The sequence below is a fragment of the Xiphophorus hellerii genome, chromosome 1 (genome assembly GCF_003331165.1).
Source record: "Xiphophorus hellerii strain 12219 chromosome 1, Xiphophorus_hellerii-4.1, whole genome shotgun sequence".
NCBI lineage: Eukaryota > Metazoa > Chordata > Actinopteri > Cyprinodontiformes > Poeciliidae > Xiphophorus > Xiphophorus hellerii.
Window position 1 is genome coordinate 4,455,584 of NC_045672.1, and position 20,496 is coordinate 4,476,079.

At 39.6% G+C, this 20,496-nt stretch overlaps 2 protein-coding genes across 2 annotated transcripts; one reads left to right on the forward strand and one right to left on the reverse strand.

Annotated features, from left to right (window-relative positions):
* The first annotated feature begins 2,233 nt into the window (after positions 1–2,233).
* On the forward strand, positions 2,234–3,349 carry LOC116719705 (olfactory receptor 14I1-like). Its single transcript, XM_032562320.1, has one exon. The coding sequence runs from the start codon at positions 2,234–2,236 to the stop codon at positions 3,347–3,349; it is 1,116 nt and encodes a 371-aa protein (XP_032418211.1).
* A 4,663-nt stretch (positions 3,350–8,012) lies between these two features.
* Positions 8,013–20,153, reverse strand: LOC116725537 (phosphatidylinositol 4,5-bisphosphate 3-kinase catalytic subunit gamma isoform). Its single transcript, XM_032571656.1, has 13 exons — positions 19,848–20,153; positions 19,504–19,739; positions 18,089–19,296; positions 16,819–17,452; positions 16,638–16,703; positions 13,579–13,804; positions 12,715–12,809; positions 12,470–12,613; positions 12,287–12,377; positions 11,853–11,983; positions 10,432–10,543; positions 10,087–10,244; positions 8,013–9,191 (listed from the first exon to the last, which is right to left on the reverse strand). The coding sequence occupies exons 2-13, from the start codon at positions 19,720–19,722 to the stop codon at positions 8,934–8,936; spliced, it is 3,342 nt and encodes a 1,113-aa protein (XP_032427547.1). The 5' UTR covers positions 19,723–19,739; positions 19,848–20,153; the 3' UTR covers positions 8,013–8,933.
* Positions 20,154–20,496: the final 343 nt, after the last annotated feature.

The following is a 20,496-nucleotide window of genomic DNA, read 5'->3' on the forward strand; positions in this document are numbered from 1 at the left end:
ATTTATCACCTTCGATCAGATGACAATTATATATTTACCTATAAGCATAGATATAAAAGAGTAAATTGATATAAACTACAGAAAGCTGTCAGTGACATAGGAAGAATGAAACAATTTGTGAGCCAGTTAACTTAATTTTCCAATTGTCATTAAAAGACTTCTACAAATACCTGTAACAATGAGCATTTTAGTTCAACTTTTAGATTTGATCTGATTGGGTACTTCTTCACACATGTTCAAATTACGTGGAACGTGTGTTCAACATAATCTGAGATGAGAGTGATCACAGCATTCAGCCGTGGTTAGGTTTAGGTTAGGAGAATATCTCGGCTCATCACGGAGAGGATTTGTACCCTGGGAATTATCAAGAGACGACGACAGTCTCCATCACTGAGCTCATTATGTGGAGCCAGCCAGCTCAGCTGATATCCGGTTTCTCTGTCCAGCGGTCGCCTATAACATGAAAGGTTGCCTCCCTCACAAAAGCTCCCTGTGCGTTTATGTGCTTCAAAGTCCGGTGGGTTTAGTTCTTGACTTACACATGACCTGACTGGTGTTTACATCTGAAGGTAAATGAAATTAGTAATACGTTTAAAATACTCTTTCGGGAGGGGATGAGAAGAGTTTTTTCAACATATATTTGGAAAACATTTTCATTCTGAGAACCACTTAAGCCATTTAACAAACACTCAAGGACCACCTACCTTGAAATTGCCCTGCAATAATACATGTTAATATACACTACCTGAAATGAAACATTAAACATTTGAAATAAATCAGTCTGTATGTAATGAATGAATATAGTTTTAGAATGAAATTACTCATTTAAATCAACTTTTTCATGATATTGTAATCTTATGATCTGCACCGGTAGCCATATGTTTGATCGTGCAGAACTCGTTGTTTATACTGGCTAAAGGAAAAACACTAATTGCTCTTGGAGGGCCCCTGGTGGCCGCGGAAGGTCGCGCTTTTCCGATAGAATGAGTTGCCGTGCAACGTGCACTCCTCCTGCACTCCTCCAAAGTACAGGAGGAAGATGAGTACTCAAAACAATGTCGCACAAAAGTACTTATCCTTCAGAGACGGACAAAAGAAAGAGGAAAAATAGAGGGAAAAAAGACGAAGGTTTCATGTTTCTTGGTAATGCAATGTTTGTCAAAAAGATTTGTAGAGCTGCTAGAACATCAGCTTGATGGCGACCTTGAGCGGTCCAGTTCAACTGAGTTTTAACTTTAAATGAGTAGATTATCTTGGTTGGCTCTATAAGTTTCTGAGGTTTTTTGGAGGGTTGGTTTAAAAAGGCATGATTAATAATGTTTGATGACAATAATTAAAACTTCTCAATGTTTGACATTATGTAGTAAAATGTTTTTACATCAGGCTACATGGCTACTCAAGCCCCTGCCCTTTTTATTCTTGATGCCCTAGTGCCCTTTTTGAGTTTGTTTTTTTTTTTTCTAAAAATGTATTATTATTATTATTATTATTATTATTATTAATCTGTATGTCAGAAGGCCTCTTTGTGACCCTCAGCAGTAATATTTAGCTAAATATAATAATTTAGTAAAAATAAACTAGTCTGGCTGCCCTCAATGACTCTCAGAGCCTCCATGTTGTTCAGACTCCGGGTCCATGGTGAGGAGGAGGGGGCCCAGACACACTAAAACTTACCTTTCTTGACTTTTTTCTATTCCTCCTCTTTCTTTTCTCTGTCCTTTTTTGCAATATTATTTTGCTAACTCATCTTCCACCGGTGCTTTGGAGGTTGGGATGCTCACCGCACATTGAAGCTCATATTACCGGTGAGGTGTGACCTACCATGGCCACCAGGGGCCCCCCAAGAGCAATTTATTTTTTCTTTCTGTCCATAAAAAGAAAACAAATCACAAGTATTTAATGAAATTGTGTGTTTTTGTTATCATAATGACATAGAAATTGTTACTAAAAAAAATTAAAAATCAGCTCCACTGAGGGGAGCCCTAAGCAGCTGCTTAGTTTGCTTATGCCTTGGGCTGGCCCTGATCAGCACCAGCTGGCCACGCTGAGGTAAAAAAAGAGTCCCCCCCAGTCCAGGGGGGCTGACTCTGGCCAGGCAACACCCCCCAATGCCCACCCACTCCGCCGGAACTGGATCAGAGTATAAAAGTGTTGGCTGGATGCAGAGCAAACAGAGCACAGGACACAGCTGACTGAGAATATCTCAGTTCTTTGAGAGTTTACCTTGATGAAAATGGAAAACGTTTCTGAGACGCTGATATCACAGGCGGGAGACATCAGTTCCAAGTGCCACTCCAACGTAACAGACTGGCGCACAGCGGGACACCTTTTCCATTCCATCATTCCTCGCGGACCGACAGTCCCCGCGCTCATTTGCGTTTTTGCCTTCCTGACTCTTTTCTCTTTATTGGCCAACCTGTTCACTTTGTACACCATCGAGCGGTCGGGAGACTTCTCCTATCTGCCGCGGTTCATCCTCTGCAAAAGCCTGATCTTCAGCGACCTGCTCCAGACCGTCACCTTCGCTCCCGCGATCATCAACTCGCTCGCGCGGCGCCAGACCATGGAGTTCAACCCTTACTGCTACTTTCAGCACGTCGTCGGCGGAGCCACCATCTTCTCCAGCCTCACCACCATCACCTGCATGGCACTGGAGCGCTACCTGTTCGTGTGCTACGCCCTCCAGTACACGGTGACGGTCACCCGGGAGCGCGTGAGCAAAGTCCTCGTCCTCATCTGGTTGTACTCTGCCGCCATTGGCGTCGTCAGCTTGAGTCTGGTGCTGAGTAAAGGAAGGCAGGAGAACGTCCCGGACGTCACCGTGGGGCTGCTATGCGAACCGGACATCATGGAGCAGCACGTGGGCTCCCCGCGCGCTCCCGCTATATTCCGAAAAGTGGCCGGTTCCCTCGCGCTGCTGCTCTGCCTGTTGGCACACGCCTTCTCATACTTCAGGATGTATCGCAACGCCAGCAACGCCGTTGTGCCGTTCAACGAGAGCAACGCCGCGGCGCGAAGGACCGTCCTCTTCTACTGCGGGATGCTGTTCCTGCAGCTGCTGCCGCTGCTCACCAAGGTGACGTCGGACGCGCTGTGGTTCGGGTCTCGGGAGGACTGTCTTGCCGGCCCCTCGGTGACCGCGGCGGGGTTCCATGTGTCCCTGCTGGTCATGCTGCTGGTCCCACCCTGCATCAACCCTCTGGTGTACGGACTGCGGAGCGTGGAGCTCAGGAAGGCGCTGGTCAAGCTGCTCCGCTGGCGCGTGGGGCACAGAGGCGACCAGGAGCGGCCGCGCGGGATGATGCGGCTCAGGAACTTTGTGCATCCCAACCTTCCTGACGCGGGTTAGACAAGCAGGAGACCAACACAGTGTACAGAACCAGGCTTTAATTACTGATGGGTTCAAATCTCTTTAAATATATATAATATACGACAGATACATTAAATAAAAATGTATCTTTTATTTAATTAATTTATTTAATTATGTGCATAATTTATGAAATGCACAATCAAAAAATGCTTAACTCAGTTAATGACAACTGACTCATCTCTGGACACTCAAACGCCTTAAAGTGAAGCGAGGCTGCTACACACCGGGGTCAGAAACCCTTACGACCACCAAGGAGAAGCCCAGGGACACCGCGTCAGAGACGGACGGAGCCGCGGCTTTTGAACCGGCAACCCACTGATTACAGGATGATCTTCTACCTCCTCGGCCACCGTCGTCCCGAATGTTATTTAATATTGGTTGGCTATTCAAACCAAACATCTTGACCAAGCGGATGCCGTGAATGTCACTTTATTGAAATAATTAGATAAGATAAGATAAATCTTTATTGTCATTGTCACAAGGACAACGAAATTCAAAGGGTGCCATCAGTCGGTGCACATGCCCAAAAACAAAAAATAACTGTCTCACAATTCACACACAACGCAAGAATCAACAAACTGGCAAAAAAAAAAAAAAAAAAAAAAAGAACAGCCACATTCTCACATACATACATAATTAGAGCACACTTTGTAATTATGCATGATAACAACAATATTTTATTTTACAAATTTATTATTCAAATATTTTATTGCCTATTAAATTATGAAAAAGTACAATAATTTTGCACGTCATTTTTATATTTAAAGAATGTATTTCTAATTCTATACAAAGAATTACAAATAAATATTCATTTCATCTAAGTTTTTTTTTTAATTCTTAGATAAAAAAACAAAAAAACAACTAAGATCCAGCATTTGCCATGCGCCAGTATGGGAGTAAAAATACTTCGGTATTTATCAAAGAATGAAAATAAATCATGTGAGGAATGATTTTTGTTTAAAATCCATCCAAATACAATGGATAGATTTAAAAAAAAATGCCTAACAAGATCTAAATAATTTTGTGTATAATAATAATAATAATAATATGCAAATTTGACATTTTTCAAATACAAAGCATTTTTATGGCTAATTACTGCATGGGTAATTCGCCAGAACAGACAACAAAATTTTAAGTGTTGTACACAAGTACATTGAATATAGATTATTGCAGCATATAATTTCATCATGGATGTCTGCTGTGCCTCACTGCTGTGCCTCAGCTCCCATTAACCAGGAACCACTCACTAGGAGCAGAGCTGAAATTAGCTGGTTAATCAGTCCTCAAGTAGAACCTGCATTGACTGTTTAACTGGCATGCTGGGCATTACATGCAAAGTGGAGTTTTAAAACAACCTTACAGTAGTGGAGGTTGTCTTACTTTCTACCCAGTGGCCATCTGTCTTCTATGCAACCTTAAATATGTCAAAGTAGCTAAATTTGTGTTTATCATAAGCAAGAGAGAAATGTAGCAGCTATATGTTACTCTATAGTTTATGCAACCAGAAAAAACCCACTGTGCTTATTTTATGATCTTATTAGAAGAACTGCATAGATGAAAACTTTTTGCACTTTTGGATATAGTCAAGTTTAAAGTAAAGAAAATGCATTACATTATCAATGTCAAGTCCCCACAGAGACATAAATGTAATTACAGCATTCTGAACCAGATATGGACACAGACACTCAAACAAGCACAAAGACACAGAAGTTGCCAGATTTAGTTTGGTGAAAAGTTTCTGAGTTTGTTTCTTTCAGTCTCTGAAATAACAGGAAGAGCTCAATTCAAGTTCATCATGTAAAAAATGGAAGCGTTATGTTAAATGTTCTAAAAGTGTTATCTGCTCGTGAAGGTGTTCTTTTTTCAGGCACAACTCTGAATCCAGCACTGACATTAACATCATAATGATGAGTCATTTTAATGTGATGATTTCTTATTTCTTTCTCTGAGGTTCAGTGAAGTCTGGATGGAATATACAAACATGGCATTTTTGTGTAGCAGCGAAAATAGAGACTGAAAAACGTGTATTTTCACAGCAGTGTTTTAAAGATGTGTTAGTGTTGACATATTTTATTCATGAGAAAATTGTAAAGACTTTGAGAAACCTGTACTTTTGGTTTGACACTGTTTGAGAACTTCAGTAAATTACAAGTGATGCTGCTTTATGCAAACCGTGAATGTAAAACTGTGATAAAATCTGAAGATCCTGTTTACAGTCATGCCAAGAATCTGCAGTTGTTGTGACAAAACTGTCTTAATTTATGTGAACAAAAAATAGATGTGACAATAATGGGTGTCTAAACTCATAATTGTTGTGCAAGTGCAAACCTTTTATCCTTGTCTTAGTGATTTTACCAGCAGATGTAAAGATTTGTGTATGTAATAAAAAGTGGTACTTGCTGTCTAATTTAAATATTTTTGCATTAGAACTCTTGGGAAGTTTATATGTGCTTTAGTTCAAAATAAAAGTGAAAATGCCTAAATAATGCCCATAAATTCAGCTTTTGCCAATCATTTTAAAAATACTAATTATAGAGAAACAGCATCTTTCTTTTTGCCTTCGCCTCAGAAACTAAGACCTCTAATTCACACTCTCTGAAATGTTCTCTTTGTTCTCCTGAAAGACCTTGTGATGCTATGAACTGTAATCAGAATTGTGATGATAATAATAATAATAATAATAGTTGTTCTGGTCAAAGAGAGAAATTCAAATGATTGATTCAACCTTCAAAAGAATCAGTTATTTGAAGGATGGAAGCCTGCAAGGCCCAAACACTGTCAGAATCCTTAACAAATATCTACAATCTAAACAATAATGTTTGTTCAGTTAAATGTTCTTCGTTTCCTTCCAGTAGTCTATTCTGTTTTTTTTGTAATGTTTCTTTTGACCGCGCTGCTTCCCGTACATATCTATGTGGATTATCGATGTTTTGTTTTGTTCAATTAGATTTCGGTCCCTGCTCGTTGCCAGGGTCCGTCTAATCTGCCCAGGGCCTTCAGCAGGCCTCCGTTCAGCAGGCCTCCGTTCAGCAGGCCTCCGTTCAGCAGGCCTCCGTTCAGCAGGCCTCCGGTCAGCAGGCCTCCGTTCAGCAGGCCTCCGGTCAGCAGGCCTCCGGTCAGTAGGCCTCCGGTCAGCAGGCCTCCGTTCAGCAAGCGACAGCAGCGGAACAGTTCATAGAACCAATCAGCTTTCGGATTCGCCTCACGCGGCCTGCTCCAAGGCCCGTAGACGTGAAAATACGGCAGGCAGTTTAAACATAAATTGGGTTTTTACCGCACTTACATTCCAGATATCTGAAATTGGTTTATGACTAGACGTATTAGTAAATTAAGATATTTCTATTATATTTTTTTGACTAGACAAAATATATATTTGAGATATCTCTAATTAAATTCTAACTGTCAGATTTACAATTGAATTGTATGGAGCCTTCAATTCAAGATATCTATAATGAATTACTGACTATCTGAAGCACATATCTAGGATATCTACAATTAAATTGACTAGTCATAAAGTAAATTCAAGATATCTCGTTCTTAGTTTTGACTAGTTATTGTAGTAAAAGATATCTTGAATGACACCATAATTCAAGATATCAAATGTATTTCACGACTTTTACGTCCATTTTTAATTCTAGATATTAAATAGGAATATCTAGAATTCTAACTTTTTCTTCTCTTGCTTTTTCTTTGGTTTGTTATTTTTATTTCCTTTTAATTCCTGTAAAGCACTTTGTATTGCCTTTTTGCTAAAAATGTGCGATCTAAATAAAATTACCTGACATAGTCAAAATTCATTTTATGACATCTCCAAATCAATTAGAGATATCTTTAGTTCGGCAGCTTTTCTACTTAAGATATCTTAAATTAACATTCTGATTAATCAGAGTTACATTACCGATACCTTGAATTAGTATTTGTGGGGAGGCTGGGTTTGGGGCTCTGCGTTGGGTTCTCAATTTCCACACTTGTCCACCAGAGGGAGCCAGACAGCAGCTGATCCACTGGAGGGTGGCCTGGCTGCGCCATCAGAGGCACCTGCGATCTATCAGCCTGATCCGCCTGAGAGCCAGAAGGGCCTGAGTGTTTGCCATCAACCACGTGGTGATGGGTAAATGAGGCGTCAGGAAGCGCTTCAACACACTCCAAACTGTGTTGATATGATGTTGATACTGTGTCATTGAATACTTACTGAATACCCCCCCCCAATCTTGGAAAAGTCTTGAATTGTCCTCCTCCCCCCGCCACCCCTCCTAAAGAAATCATAAAATAAACCTGTGTATTTAAACAATATCAATATGAAAAGGCAAAAGAAAGAACAAAATAAATTTGCCAAACATCGAAGAAAAGAATTGAAAGAATGTTTATTCAAAGTATTCAAAATATGCGTGATTTTTATTTTTTTTTATATAAAAAATGGCTTAATTTCTATGAGAGGGTAGATATATGGTTAGATAGTATACTGTATTAGTTATTTTCCACTCTTCATGTATGGTATTCCTTTCTCTATGTAACATTTATTAACTTTGCAGATGTCTCCAAATTCAGCTTTCACAGCTTTTTGCTCAGAGTTATTTCAACTCTCTTGACAAAAATCCTATTTCCATCTGAAGAAAAGTGATTTCGAGACACGACACTGACACCACTTGGTCCGATACAAACTTTATTAAACCCAAGAAAGAACAGATGCTGTCACAACAGCATCAGAGAAGACATTTTAGATAAGACAAATAATAAAAACATGGCTATGTACGAGTGAGGCTCAGTGTTTATATTAATTTTTTTTTTTTTATTATTTTCAGGATAATTTAAAGAAAATTGAGATGCGATCTAGTATGGATCTACAGTATTTTGTACATTATATCAGATTTAATAATATATTGGCATGGTGAATTAAATCAAAACACCTCTTTATAATAGTACAATATACGTACATTGTCCGTGCAAAAAAAAAAAAAAATACCGTGCTGATATCTGGTAACCTGACCCTTGACTTCCAACACAATTCCGTTTGATTCACATCACACTTCACAGCTCTGTTTAGGCTTTCTCCCATTGAAGTGGATTGCCTCTGGTAGAATTTTTTTACCAGGCCATTTCTGTCATTGTGCAGAAAATCAACGTTATCGTTGGTATTCAGAATTGTCTGTAGTTTTATCGATTGGCAACAGAGGAAGTGAACGAAGCTGTCAGTCTGCGTCGGTCACTCTTCCAATTGTTGAGTTAACATCAACAGCTGCCTCATTCTGTTGACTTTTCTCTGATGCTTGTTTGCAGAGCAGGCAATTTCCAGTAAGCTTGTTAGCATCAGTCTGTTGTATTGCACATGTCATGGCCAAACATTAGTGATTGGGTAAAATTTAAAATATCACAAGCCACGCCTCCAACGAGAAATAGAGTGCTGAGCACATCCACATGTAAAAAGAGTCAACTTGATTGAATTCAAAAAGATGATGAAAGAAAGAAATGCGTCTCATAGACGCAAGCGAGGCGTGAACACAACATCCATTTCTCAAAGCCTAAATACAAATCAGACATTTCGCTTCCCCACTTCCTGCACGTTCTACTTGATGCCTGCCACCATGTGGATCCACCAGTTGGCCTGTACGGTCCAGCCCAGGTGTTCACACTCTGCAATCCGTTGGAGGAAATGCTCCTTGGCCTCAGCCTCAGTTTGGTCCTCCTGCAGCGCCTCCCGCAGGTAGCGCATGTCCTCGGCGGCGCTCAGCTCCGGGATGCCGGTGAGCAGCATGAGGGAGAACAGCGTGACCAGCAGACGGGAGTGGGAGCGCAGTAAGAGGTAGGCCTGGGTGCAGGTATCCTGGTACAAAAAATATATATATGGGAAAAACATGTGGAGGGCACAATTAACTAATAGTCAGCTATCATATGCAACTGACGGATTATTTTAGGAATCTATTATTCTAACAATTGATGTAACCGGATAAAAAATTGACACCTTCTGCAAATTGTTCTCGCAACTACTAAATGTTTATCAGAAAATATTGCCTGAATCGCAGCAGCACAGCATTTCTTTAGTGAACATTTGATAATTTATAGCAAATGATGCATCTGTAGTTAAAAATACTTCTAACATCAACACAATGTATGGCTGGTGTCTATTTTTTTAACCGACTAATCTTTGACTAGCAACAAATGCTTAATGGGAAATTTAATTTATTTTAAAGAATTTGAACCAGGGGAACCTAAAACTGACATTTGTTGTTTGCTAAGTGGTTTTTTTTGTCTTAAGTACAAAATGCATAATTTTTTTGTACAATTTTAGGTTAATTACTGCTCTAAATATGTTGTTTCAACATATTTGTTAAGTTGGGATACTCTAGTTAACTATTAATTACTAAATAAATTAACAATCATTTTAATAATTGATTAATCGTGACAAATCCGATTAATTGTTTCAGCCCTAATCATTAATTTGCAGATATGTGCACATGAAAATTGAATTCATGGGTAGTATTTTAAATAAATGATTCAATTATTTTAATGAGATGAATAAAAAACTATGAATTGGCACATTTCAATCTTTTTCATATTTCAAATAGAAGTGAATTGTATTAAACAAAATGTAAATGAAGAAACAAAAGCAAATCTTTATTATTGCTACTCAAAAGGAAGTCAAGGATGACTCCACTTCTCACTTCTTTAAATTCAAACATTTCTAGCACTCAGTCACACACAGAGTGAGATCTTCGTACCCTGAACCGCTGAAAGTAGAGGCTGTTTCGACCTTTGACCCTGCCCATCACATATAAGAAGTCGGGTGTGAGGACAAACGGTGCCCGCTCCCGGCTCACTCCAAGGAAGTGCTTCCTGTTACCCAGGATGTGACCAAAGTCGATGTGGAACAAGTTTCCTGTGAGGAGGAAGGACGAAGGAAAATCAGAGTCTGGCTTTATCCATCACAGAGCTTCATTCCTCCTAAGTGTTTTTATTACTCTATCATTTAAAAAAATATATATTTTAAATAAACTTTTAATTAAAAAAATGTTTTTTAATTTATTTTATTATTGCACAAAAATCCAACAGAACATGCTGCTTACCTTGGTCGGTGATCATAATGTTGTCGTTGTGTCTGTCTCCTATTCCCAGGACGTAGGTGGCCACGCAGTATCCTGCACAGGACTTCACAAACCTCTCCACTGTCTTATAGTGCTGCAGTCACAAAAAGAACAGCAGTCTGAGAGGAGATGAAGTAGCAGGTCCTCTAATCTTCTTCAATTCTTTTCTGGTAACAAATTCAATTTCTATATGATGATTCTTTAGGAATTAAATTAAATAGGTATCCACAAAATCTAATCCTCTAGTGCTGACGCCAGCAAACTATGCAATCCTAGGAGCCATTTTTACCTTTAGTCTAGCAAAGTATGATTGGTCTAGAGGCACAAGTGTTACTTGACCTTTTCCTTAATTTATTTATTTTTAAAAAGACAACTTAACATTTTTAATGTTAAGTTGGGAGGAAAAATCATTTGCAGAAAACAACAAGGTTCTTTCTGCAAGATGTTTCAATTTATGGAAAATGAGAGAAAAACATAATGACGAAATAAATCCAAAGTAATGTCACTACTATTTTTAGTGTTAGTCTGTCATGCAAAATTGATTTATTACAGATAAAAAAAACATTAATAAGCATTTCTTATTAAATTAATGTTGAAGAGCCACTTGTGGCTCCAGAGCATCCTTGGCATCACTGCCATTATTCAGTATTCTAAAGCTCAGCTGGCTCTCATGGATTCCAAGGCCATGTTATAAAAGAAGCCATTCATAACTTAATTGGATGATAAAATTAAATTCAGATTCTTTTGTACTAAGGAGAAAATGACAAATTGTGGGCAGAAATTGGTCTTCCAAAATAAGAAACATCATTTCAGCTGGAAAGAGGATTGAGGACAATAAGTTGATGATTTGGAACGGCCAGTGTTGGATTGGATAGATGGGCCAAAAGGACACATTTTATATAATAAATATAGTTAAGGACAATAATTCACTGACTTGAAATTGCTTGAAATTTACTTTTTTTTGTTGTTGTTGAAGATTTCATCCTTGGATCTCAACTTAATATCTGGAGTGTGGGTGGAGACTCAAAAATTACCTGTTTGTTTTCAGAACCTTGCAAAAAAATTCACAGCCCTAAAAATTTCACTGTTCTATACATTTCATTATACTTTTACGTAATAGACCTACACAAAGAAGATCATTGGTATTAATTAGAAGGCAAAAAATGCACGGAGTTAGACTTATTTCATTTTACAAATAAAAATCTGAAAAGTGTGTCTGAGTCTACCCGACTCAGGCACTATAAAGGCATGGAAACACCCTTATAATTTTGCACTCCTTTAATCGATTTAAACCTAAGCCAGGTTTTAGTTAGCAGAAAATGTTTTGTTTGCCTCAACAACAAAAAGTTTCACCATGCTTTCAAATCTGTAGTGAAAAATACTTCTGCTTCTGTTTCACTCACTATTTCCTGGAGTGGACACTTGGACTTGAGCCACTCAAACAGAGCATCGTTTCTGAAGGCTGCAGTCGTTCCGCCGTGGCTTCTCTGCACTGCAGCAATGGTCGCTGCATTCCTCACGATTTCAATCATTCCTTTGGAAAGAGATGGTTTAGAAACCCTTTGAGAAAAATCAATTTGTGTCAAATAAATAGTGGATTTAAAAATAAAAATTCCTTTTCAGCTGGAGACCTTGAAAAAGGAAATTGCCTTTGAATGGACATAACTTGACTGACTTGCTTGTTAGGTGTGTTTCATCCCGTTCTGACCATGAGTTGGACATCAATTTTAATCTTACTTCTCTCTCCCTGAATAAGCAATCAACATTCCTGTGTGCCTCAGAGAGCAACAGCAAGCGTTCCTTTAAAATAGAATTGTCTAAGCATAAAGAAACATACCTATGTTGTGTCCTGTGGAGATGCATCCATATGGAATCAGGTTAAGGTCCAGAGATTGTTCCTGCCAGATGGACTCCATTACCACCAAGGTCTAAACACGGAGGCCAACAAATCCACGATAATTCAGTCAAATGTGAAACAATATTCTGTAAGAAAATAAAAGTAGCAGATGATCTGTGTGACCTGGATGACCAGCATGTCCTGTCGGAGGTCGTCTCCCTCTTTGAAGATAATCCCGACAGGTGTGCTGGAGGTGGGCGATGGCATTGGTGAGAACTCCAGCCACAGAGGTTTCTTCTTTGAGGCCATCACTTTGCATTTGTCCAGCTGCAGCAGAAGGATTCAGAAAACGTGTTTATTCAGCATGTCATGTGAGCCATGCGCACCTCATTTTCTAACACAAAGAAACCCACTGTAACAAGACCCACCAGAATTGTTCCCACTTTGATGCGGGGGTCAAAGGGCAACAGGAATTCATTTGGCAGATCACTGCTTCTGAGGAGCTCCTGCAACTTGAGTGGAGCTGAGAAAAAGCAACAACACAGATTCATTTCATTAAAAAAAACCTTAATGTTGAAACATTCATCAGCCTGTTAGTGTAGGACACATGCTGACTGTGTTGTGAAAATCTGTGGTGTGAAAATCTCTACTTTTAGTGACAGTTTTAACAAATAGGTAAAAAAACTAAACATTTTTTAAATCAAAGTTACATACTGCACCTTTAACAAGAAAATAAAGGCATTTGGGGCTGCATTCGAAACACTGCTCATGTCGAGCTGTTTGTGTCAAACTACACATCATGTTCAACATTTTGCCCTCGTGGTAAAACAAGTTGATAATAATTCATGGGAAGATGGATGGGACAAGACAATGTTGGAAGAAACCCCGTTAGAGGTTGCATATTCATATGTGTAGCGCTACAAATGGTGCAGGTTTTAGTCACTAAATGTGCAAAACTCAAAGAGACGTTCCATTGAGACACTTTTCAGATTTTTATACACAACAATGTTTAAAAAGTTGTGCTTTTTTCAGTTTCAATTTATACTCTTACTCTGACATAAAAATCACAAAATATGTTAAGATTAATGCAGCTACGCGTCAAAATGTTAACTTCAGCAAATACAGACACTGTAGTTCTTCAGCAAACTCCTAAAACTATTGCCTTATGATTTAACGTCTGAGATGCTTTTCTGAGAATTCACACACTGCATTTATCTTAAAGGTCAGGTTAGCAAAGAGGCATAAAAGCTTTCAGACGCCACAAGAAACATTTACATAATTGGATCTCCAACCTGAGGAAGGAAGATCTGTTTTGTCCGGGTATAGTCTCTTGATAATCATCGCGACTTCCTGCAGGGCCTCCACGGCCTGCACCTGCTGGGTGAAGCTGTCGATCATGGCCTGGCCGCACCCCAGCAGGTAGGCCTCCAGAATCACTGCCATGCGCTGGCGGAAGTATGGGCACCCTGCAACCTCACTGCGCACATACCAGAAGAAGAAGTGGCCGATTCTCTTGCTCTGGAGAGAAAGACAAAAGTAAGATCCTCAGGGAAACAGTTGTGTATAGTGAAATTTTCAACGCTGATGTTGGAAAATTTTAACTGAAAATTTAAGTGGGGGCTGAAATATGCTTTTGTTATTCCTGACAAAGTCCCATGAGAATTTCCTACGCTTTTATGCCAATGTTTTAGTAATATCTTCATAAACCATAACCATAAACCACTGCCTTTTTTTTTAACTCTCTGCAGCACCCAGCTAGAAGTCATCACAACATCACTCTTCTGCTAATCCTTTAAGAACGTTTTTACCAGCGTTTCACTGAGAAACGGCTCATATGAGGAGCTTGGAGCTGCAGCTCAGAGGAGGAGCTACACCTCAAAGACAGCGCTGGCACAGCTGAATGGTTGCCATGGAAAATTAAGATTTCTCAAACATGTATGAAAGAAATCAAGGCGGGTATGTTTTTGACGAAGGAATAACGTAACATAAAGTAAAACTCAAAAAAGCTGATTTTACACAATTCTGCCCCTTGGAGACGCTGTTACTTATTATTTCTCACTTTACAAATGATTGCAGTTAGGTCCAGAGTTTCATTTATTCCTTTTCATTCTTTTCATTTACACAATAAAAATGCTCATAGAAGACATTCAGTGAGTAAACACTGCCTCCTCCATTAGCCAAGAGAAAACACTATGTGATTAACTGAGCTGGTGTCTACATGTCATAATCTATTTCATCATTCCGAGAAAGCACAAAAAATACTCAGAAATTCTATTTGGACAAAACAAAGATCTAGCGTTAATCAACGTCTATCGCTTTCAATCAAAAAGATGACATCTTTTGAATAAATGTACCTCATTTAATTAACTTGCAGCACGCAAAGCAAGAAAGAAGAGAAAAAAATTCTAACCTTTCAAATGTTCAAAAATACTCTGAACATTGTGAAGGCTTTGTGACACGAGAAATCCACATTCAGGTGTTTTGTTATGCACATCAGTATATCGTTGCCATGTAAAAGACATCATGATTTATACTTTAATGAGAATGCATACAATGTAAACATCTTCACATAGTGTGGTAATTGTTATATGGTATAAATATAAATTCACCTGCCGCACCAGAAAGCTACATAGTTCAAATGATGTCTGCTTCTTTTTCTCATTTAAACCTCCCAACAGCTGAAGTTTAAGAAATAAATCCATGGAAAATATACAGTGAAATTAACTAATCAAAATCTTGACTAGGCTTCTGACAATGTTGGTTTTGAACTAAAGGGAATATCTAAAATAATTTTTTTTTTTCAGCATACAGTCATTGTAAAAACAAAGAGGTCTGATTAGGTTAAAGAGGGTAAGTAGAACATCAGCAGGAGCACGTCTAAGAATAGAAGAGCGTTCGGCAGCTTGCGGCTCTGCAACAGAAGCATGCTAACATATGTCAAGTAGGCAATTACTAAACAATGACTTTAGAAAAGAAATTATGTCCATTAGTCTGGTAAGGCCATCAGAGCTGTTCAAGTTCTATTATATAAAAAGATTCTATAGTGAATAATTTTTCTCTTTTCTTGTGAGAAAGAATATTAACAATGACAGAACATTTAAGACAGCGGCTCATCTTTATTGAAGTGACTCTCAGATTTAATCCAAGGTAAAAATGGAACTCCATCTCACATTCTACCTGGCTTATTCCACATGTTTTTTTTTAAATAGCAGTTTATGGCAGTCCATTTAGAAAACATCAAACATTTAACACTGTCATGGGGTTCTCACATCTGATAGTCCAAGAGACTCGGTTTATTACATTTTCAGCTGCTGTGGTCCACTTTCACACTGCACTGTGTCAGATGATCTAAACCCTTTGTAAAACCAGTTCGGCCCCTCGCCTGTGGAGCCACTGCGCCAAGAACTACTGAAGGAAGCAACACAAAAACCTCGGAAGAAGTGACTGAGCACAACCTCCTTCTTCATGACATGTAAACAAAAATGGAGTGGTGTCAGATTTATTTACAGTTGTAGAATTTCTCTTTTGTCTTTGGTAAAAGATCATGAGCCATTTCTCCCTGTATCATTACACTGGCGTGTTTGGTTGGGTTATATTTGCCCAGAATGTTCTGCAGTTTGTTTGCTGCTTTTGGAGCAGTCTCAGGTCCCCTTGCCATTTACTGTACATCTGCATTCGCATTCGCATTCACACCTCCCAGAATGAGCCGGACTTTCCAGGCAAACAAACTGGAGTTTGATTAAAGCAGACACATGGCTGGTGTGAATGCAGCCATCTTTAAAAAGAAAAAAAAGGTGGCTGTTAGCAGAAAACAATCTTGACTATTGACTATTGAGTTAAAACTATGTTAAAACATTGTCTTTATCTAATAAATCTAAGTAATGTGTTTAACTTGGTGACGGAGTAACTGAAATAAATTAATTTTTCAATAATATTCTGATTCTTATTGAATAAGTGTCTATAGTCAGGTGAACTGATAGTTTGGAAATTAAAGTCATATTAAAGCAGAAGGTCATGTGTTTGACAGATGATTTCATGTAAAATAATGTAATATTATGTAAAATTATGTCGTTAACAAGGCAATGATACAAAACATAGTGGAAAATCCTCAACAGAGAGGCTAAACAGAACCAAGCTGTTAAATGGTTCAGTTGAAGCATAGACCAAAACTAAAGATTAAGCCGAAATGTATTTTTCCCATCACAGTATTCATCCTGGAAACTTTATACTTTAACTGAATATTTAATTGAGTAAACAGAAAACAATTCAAAGGTGCAGCAGCAATAAATCAACAAATTGTTGCACAGTTTCATTTGATATATCAAGTGAAACGAGAAGTCACACGACTCACCCGCAGAGCTCTTTGAATAAGATACCGAGCAAGAAAACTGTTGTGGTAAGGCTCCACTTTCAGGGTCTGCAAGTACAGAAAGGTTTTGGTCACTTCCTGGTTGTCATTCAGCAGATCCCAATCTAAAGAGAGCAAACAACTGTGTAACTCTGCATTTTTCACATGAAGATCACAAACATACCTGCACCAGCTGTAGCAAATATTTGAGCACATCATCATTGGGTAGACTCTCCAGTCTCTTTACTGCTAGTTTCCTGACAATCTCATCTGGGAAATCCATACTTAGCAGCTCTAGCGCCACATGTACATCCAGTTCCCCAGGATCCCAGTGTCCCAGTAGCCAGTGCACGTCCTCCACCACCCTGCGATCCAACCAGTTAATATTACGCAAGAAGTGGGGAAGGTTGGAGCCATACTGGACACTCTCCTCCCGAAACCTCTTGAGGTAATCCCTCTTGGTGTTAAAGACGGGTGATGAAGACCTCAGAGTTACCTTGTCAGTCTTTGGAGGCAGAAGAAATTTCCCATGTGGAGAAAGAGAATCAGTGATGGATGAAGTGCACTGGGTTGAGGAAATAGATTTGTCAGGGAACAGGTCGGAGGTCGGACTGTCAGACCCGTCATTGTGGCTGAAGGTGTTTGGGAGAACCACAGGGAAGCTGTAGCGGTCTAGAAGGAAGCTGATGGCCATGGACTCATCTATATGTGGGTTTGTAGCGGAGGACAGCTTATCGGCTTGGTAGGTGATGGCTCCGTCCTCCAGGTCAGGATAGGACCACATGTGCAGGGTGTAGGGACCCTGACTCAGGACAGACCTGTAGGAATGAACAATCACATCAAAGTTCATTGGTTTTTTATCAACTGTGCTGTTCACATGCATTTAAGTATGTTTTGCCAACAACAAAAAACAACATTTAGTATAAATTCTCATTGAAACTCAGAATTTCATCTCCCCAACTACATTCTCATGCTCATTCTGGGTGGTGTTAATGTATTTCCAGTCTTACAGGAATGTAAAGTTGCTCCAGTTTCTCAGTCTTCCTGGAGTTCTCCTGTAAGTTGGACAAGCTTTTGCCAAGACGCCTCCTGATCATAAGCCCAAACCAGCTCAGTTGATTCTTTTTAATGTAAAAGACTGAATCGACTCCAGGCTCTACTGTGATCAGAGTAAAATCACAAAAACAAAGACCACACCAAGACTTATGACCACCACCAGCAGGCACGACGAGTGAAGTGTTTTCACAGAGGCAGACGGAGACAGGATCAAACCAGCAACCCACCGACTGCAGGACAAACTCCTACCACCGGTGTCACCATTGTACAGCATTTTAATGCAAAATACAGAAAAATCTAAAGATTTGCTAAGAGTAATACTGCAATATAATGCTAAAGTTGGTGTCTACACTAACTCTAAAAGTTAACTAGAGTTCTAAAAAGGTTCTAAAACTCACCGGTGATCTATGAGAAGGAGGTTGACAAAGTAAAGGATCTTTGTCTTTCCTTTCTGCGTGTCTGTATGCTTGTTGACTGAAACCTTGGAGTCTCTGGAGAATCCTGGCTTTGGCTCCCTGGTTGTTGGAGAGACGTCGCTAGCACAGGCATTAATGGTAAAGCTCAGCTTGACTCCACGAGGCAGGTCCCGGAGGAAAATGTCAAATTCCAGCCACTCATTCCAAAGTACTTCGTCTCCAAAGATCTTGGGAAGGGAGTATACTGAGCAGAGGACTTTGCCGCCGTAAAGTATGGATGCTTCAACATAGACAGAGTGAGGGGGCTTGTTTGGCAGTTGTGGAATATCAAAGCCAAGCAGTTTCACTCTGAACTTTCTGTTGCAGTCCCACAAAGAAATCATGAAGATGTCATCCAGATCTTTGCCTAGGAGACTAAGATCATCATGGGAGCTGAACTGACCACTGAAACCATCAACAAGTGGCCAGTCTACAAATCTGACAGTATCTGCAGCAAGTTGTGAGACAGGGACAACAGAAAGGTGGAGATCCTGATTGGCTTTCAAACACTGTCGAACCCAAAGGAAATCACAAAGACTGGTTTCACCAGACAAGAACTCCTCCCTCCCTGAGACCTTCAAAACCAACTCTTCAGAAGTGTTATATTCGACCCGTTGATCTGCCATAACCCTTCTAAAAACCTCAAGAAGAACATCTGGAGTTGCCTTCAAATCAACCTGTATGCTGAAGCTGATCTTGCTCATGTAGTGCAGGGTGAGACGAAGCTTCCTGTTTAGCCATTCTTCCAGCTCATTAGGGATGGGTGCCTGGGTAACCCAGGGCTCTGTGGCATACAGAACCTCATCCCGACTCCTCAGCTCCAGCCTTCGTGGAGATGCCAGCTTCCTCCGGGTGACTGTGAGTTCACCAAGTCTGTCTGACGCCTCATTGTCCAGGTCATGTCCAATCAAGTAAGTCAAACACTCCTGTTGACTTTTCTTTTGTTCTGAATCACCAGCGACCAGAGGCTTTGCTACTATGTGCGCCACTAGACACAGAGAATCATCATGTGACCATGGGATATCTAATGTCCGGATGATCTGACAGTCATCATGGGCTTCATACCAGTCGTCCCCTCTGGCATACAACAGGATGTATTTCTCAGGATCCAATATTGCAAGTGGATCAGGATGGCAGTTTTGTTCTTGTGCCTGAAAAGATGGAGACAGACGTTTCAGCACTGTTCGTAACACACCAGATGTAAGTAGCCAAAAACCATACTCAAGTAATAGTGGCACTACTTAAAGTCATGTTTGCTCAAGTTAAAGCAAAAAGTAGGTGTTCGAGAAATCCCACAAGTACGAGTAATAAAGTATTTCATAAAAAGTTTCAGAAATCAGCCACAACAGTGAATATACCTTCATGCAGATGCGTAGCCTCAACTGGCTGATGCTGCACTGCGCAGGGAGGATGACAGTCACAGACTCATAATCGCTGTCTGCACTGTTGCCTTCCTCAGGCCTAAACTCACAAATAAACTTCAGGTTGTTCTCTGAGCCACCTTGAGTTCTCAGTTCAGTTGGGGAGCCCACACAATCTGGAGGATCCATCCGATTTGGGAAGACTGCTGTAGCCATTGCTATATTAGAAAAACCTGAGCAGAAACAAAACAATATTCAAGGGTTAAAGTTGATAGCAAAAGCTTTAAAAATGTTGAAAATTACATAGCAAGAAGAAAGCATAGCAATTATAAGATTCTAACCTCACAAAAGCTGGTGCTGAGTCCATGAGAGGTTCCACCTGTATGTTAGTGAGAGACTGTCTTCCTCTTTTAGTTGCTGCTTTTGAACTTCCTCATTCTTCTGCACGGAGGGTAGATACTGATAATCATTTACTGACAAAATACAGCCGACTTCCTTCTTCTCCTTTAACAATTAAAGCAAAGACTATGACATTTTGACGGCTACAGACATAAAGAACACTACTGGCCAATTGGGGAAAAAGCGGAAAATCTAAACTTCTGCAATTCAGCTTTAAACGGCACATGTAAACAGACCAGCAGTCCTCCAAGATTTACTGGAATAGTAGAAAAACCTGTTGAAGCTGTTTTGGCTCAGTAGTTTGTGAAGGTATGATCTAATGGAATGTAGCTACACTTATGCTTTATTTGTTTTTGTTATTTTTAGTTTCATAAATGTGTTTAACTTTTTTTTCCATTTCTAACAGACAACAATAATGGAAACAACTCTGAGCATACAACATCACCCCCAACCATTCACAACCCTGAGCAGATGATCAGCGAGCCAGACATAAACAACAAAGACAGACTTGATGAAACTTATTCATCTTTTTATCTGTAATAGCCCTTGAGTTTATAGAGTCAATTCTTGTTTCAGGAAAGCTATTTTGGG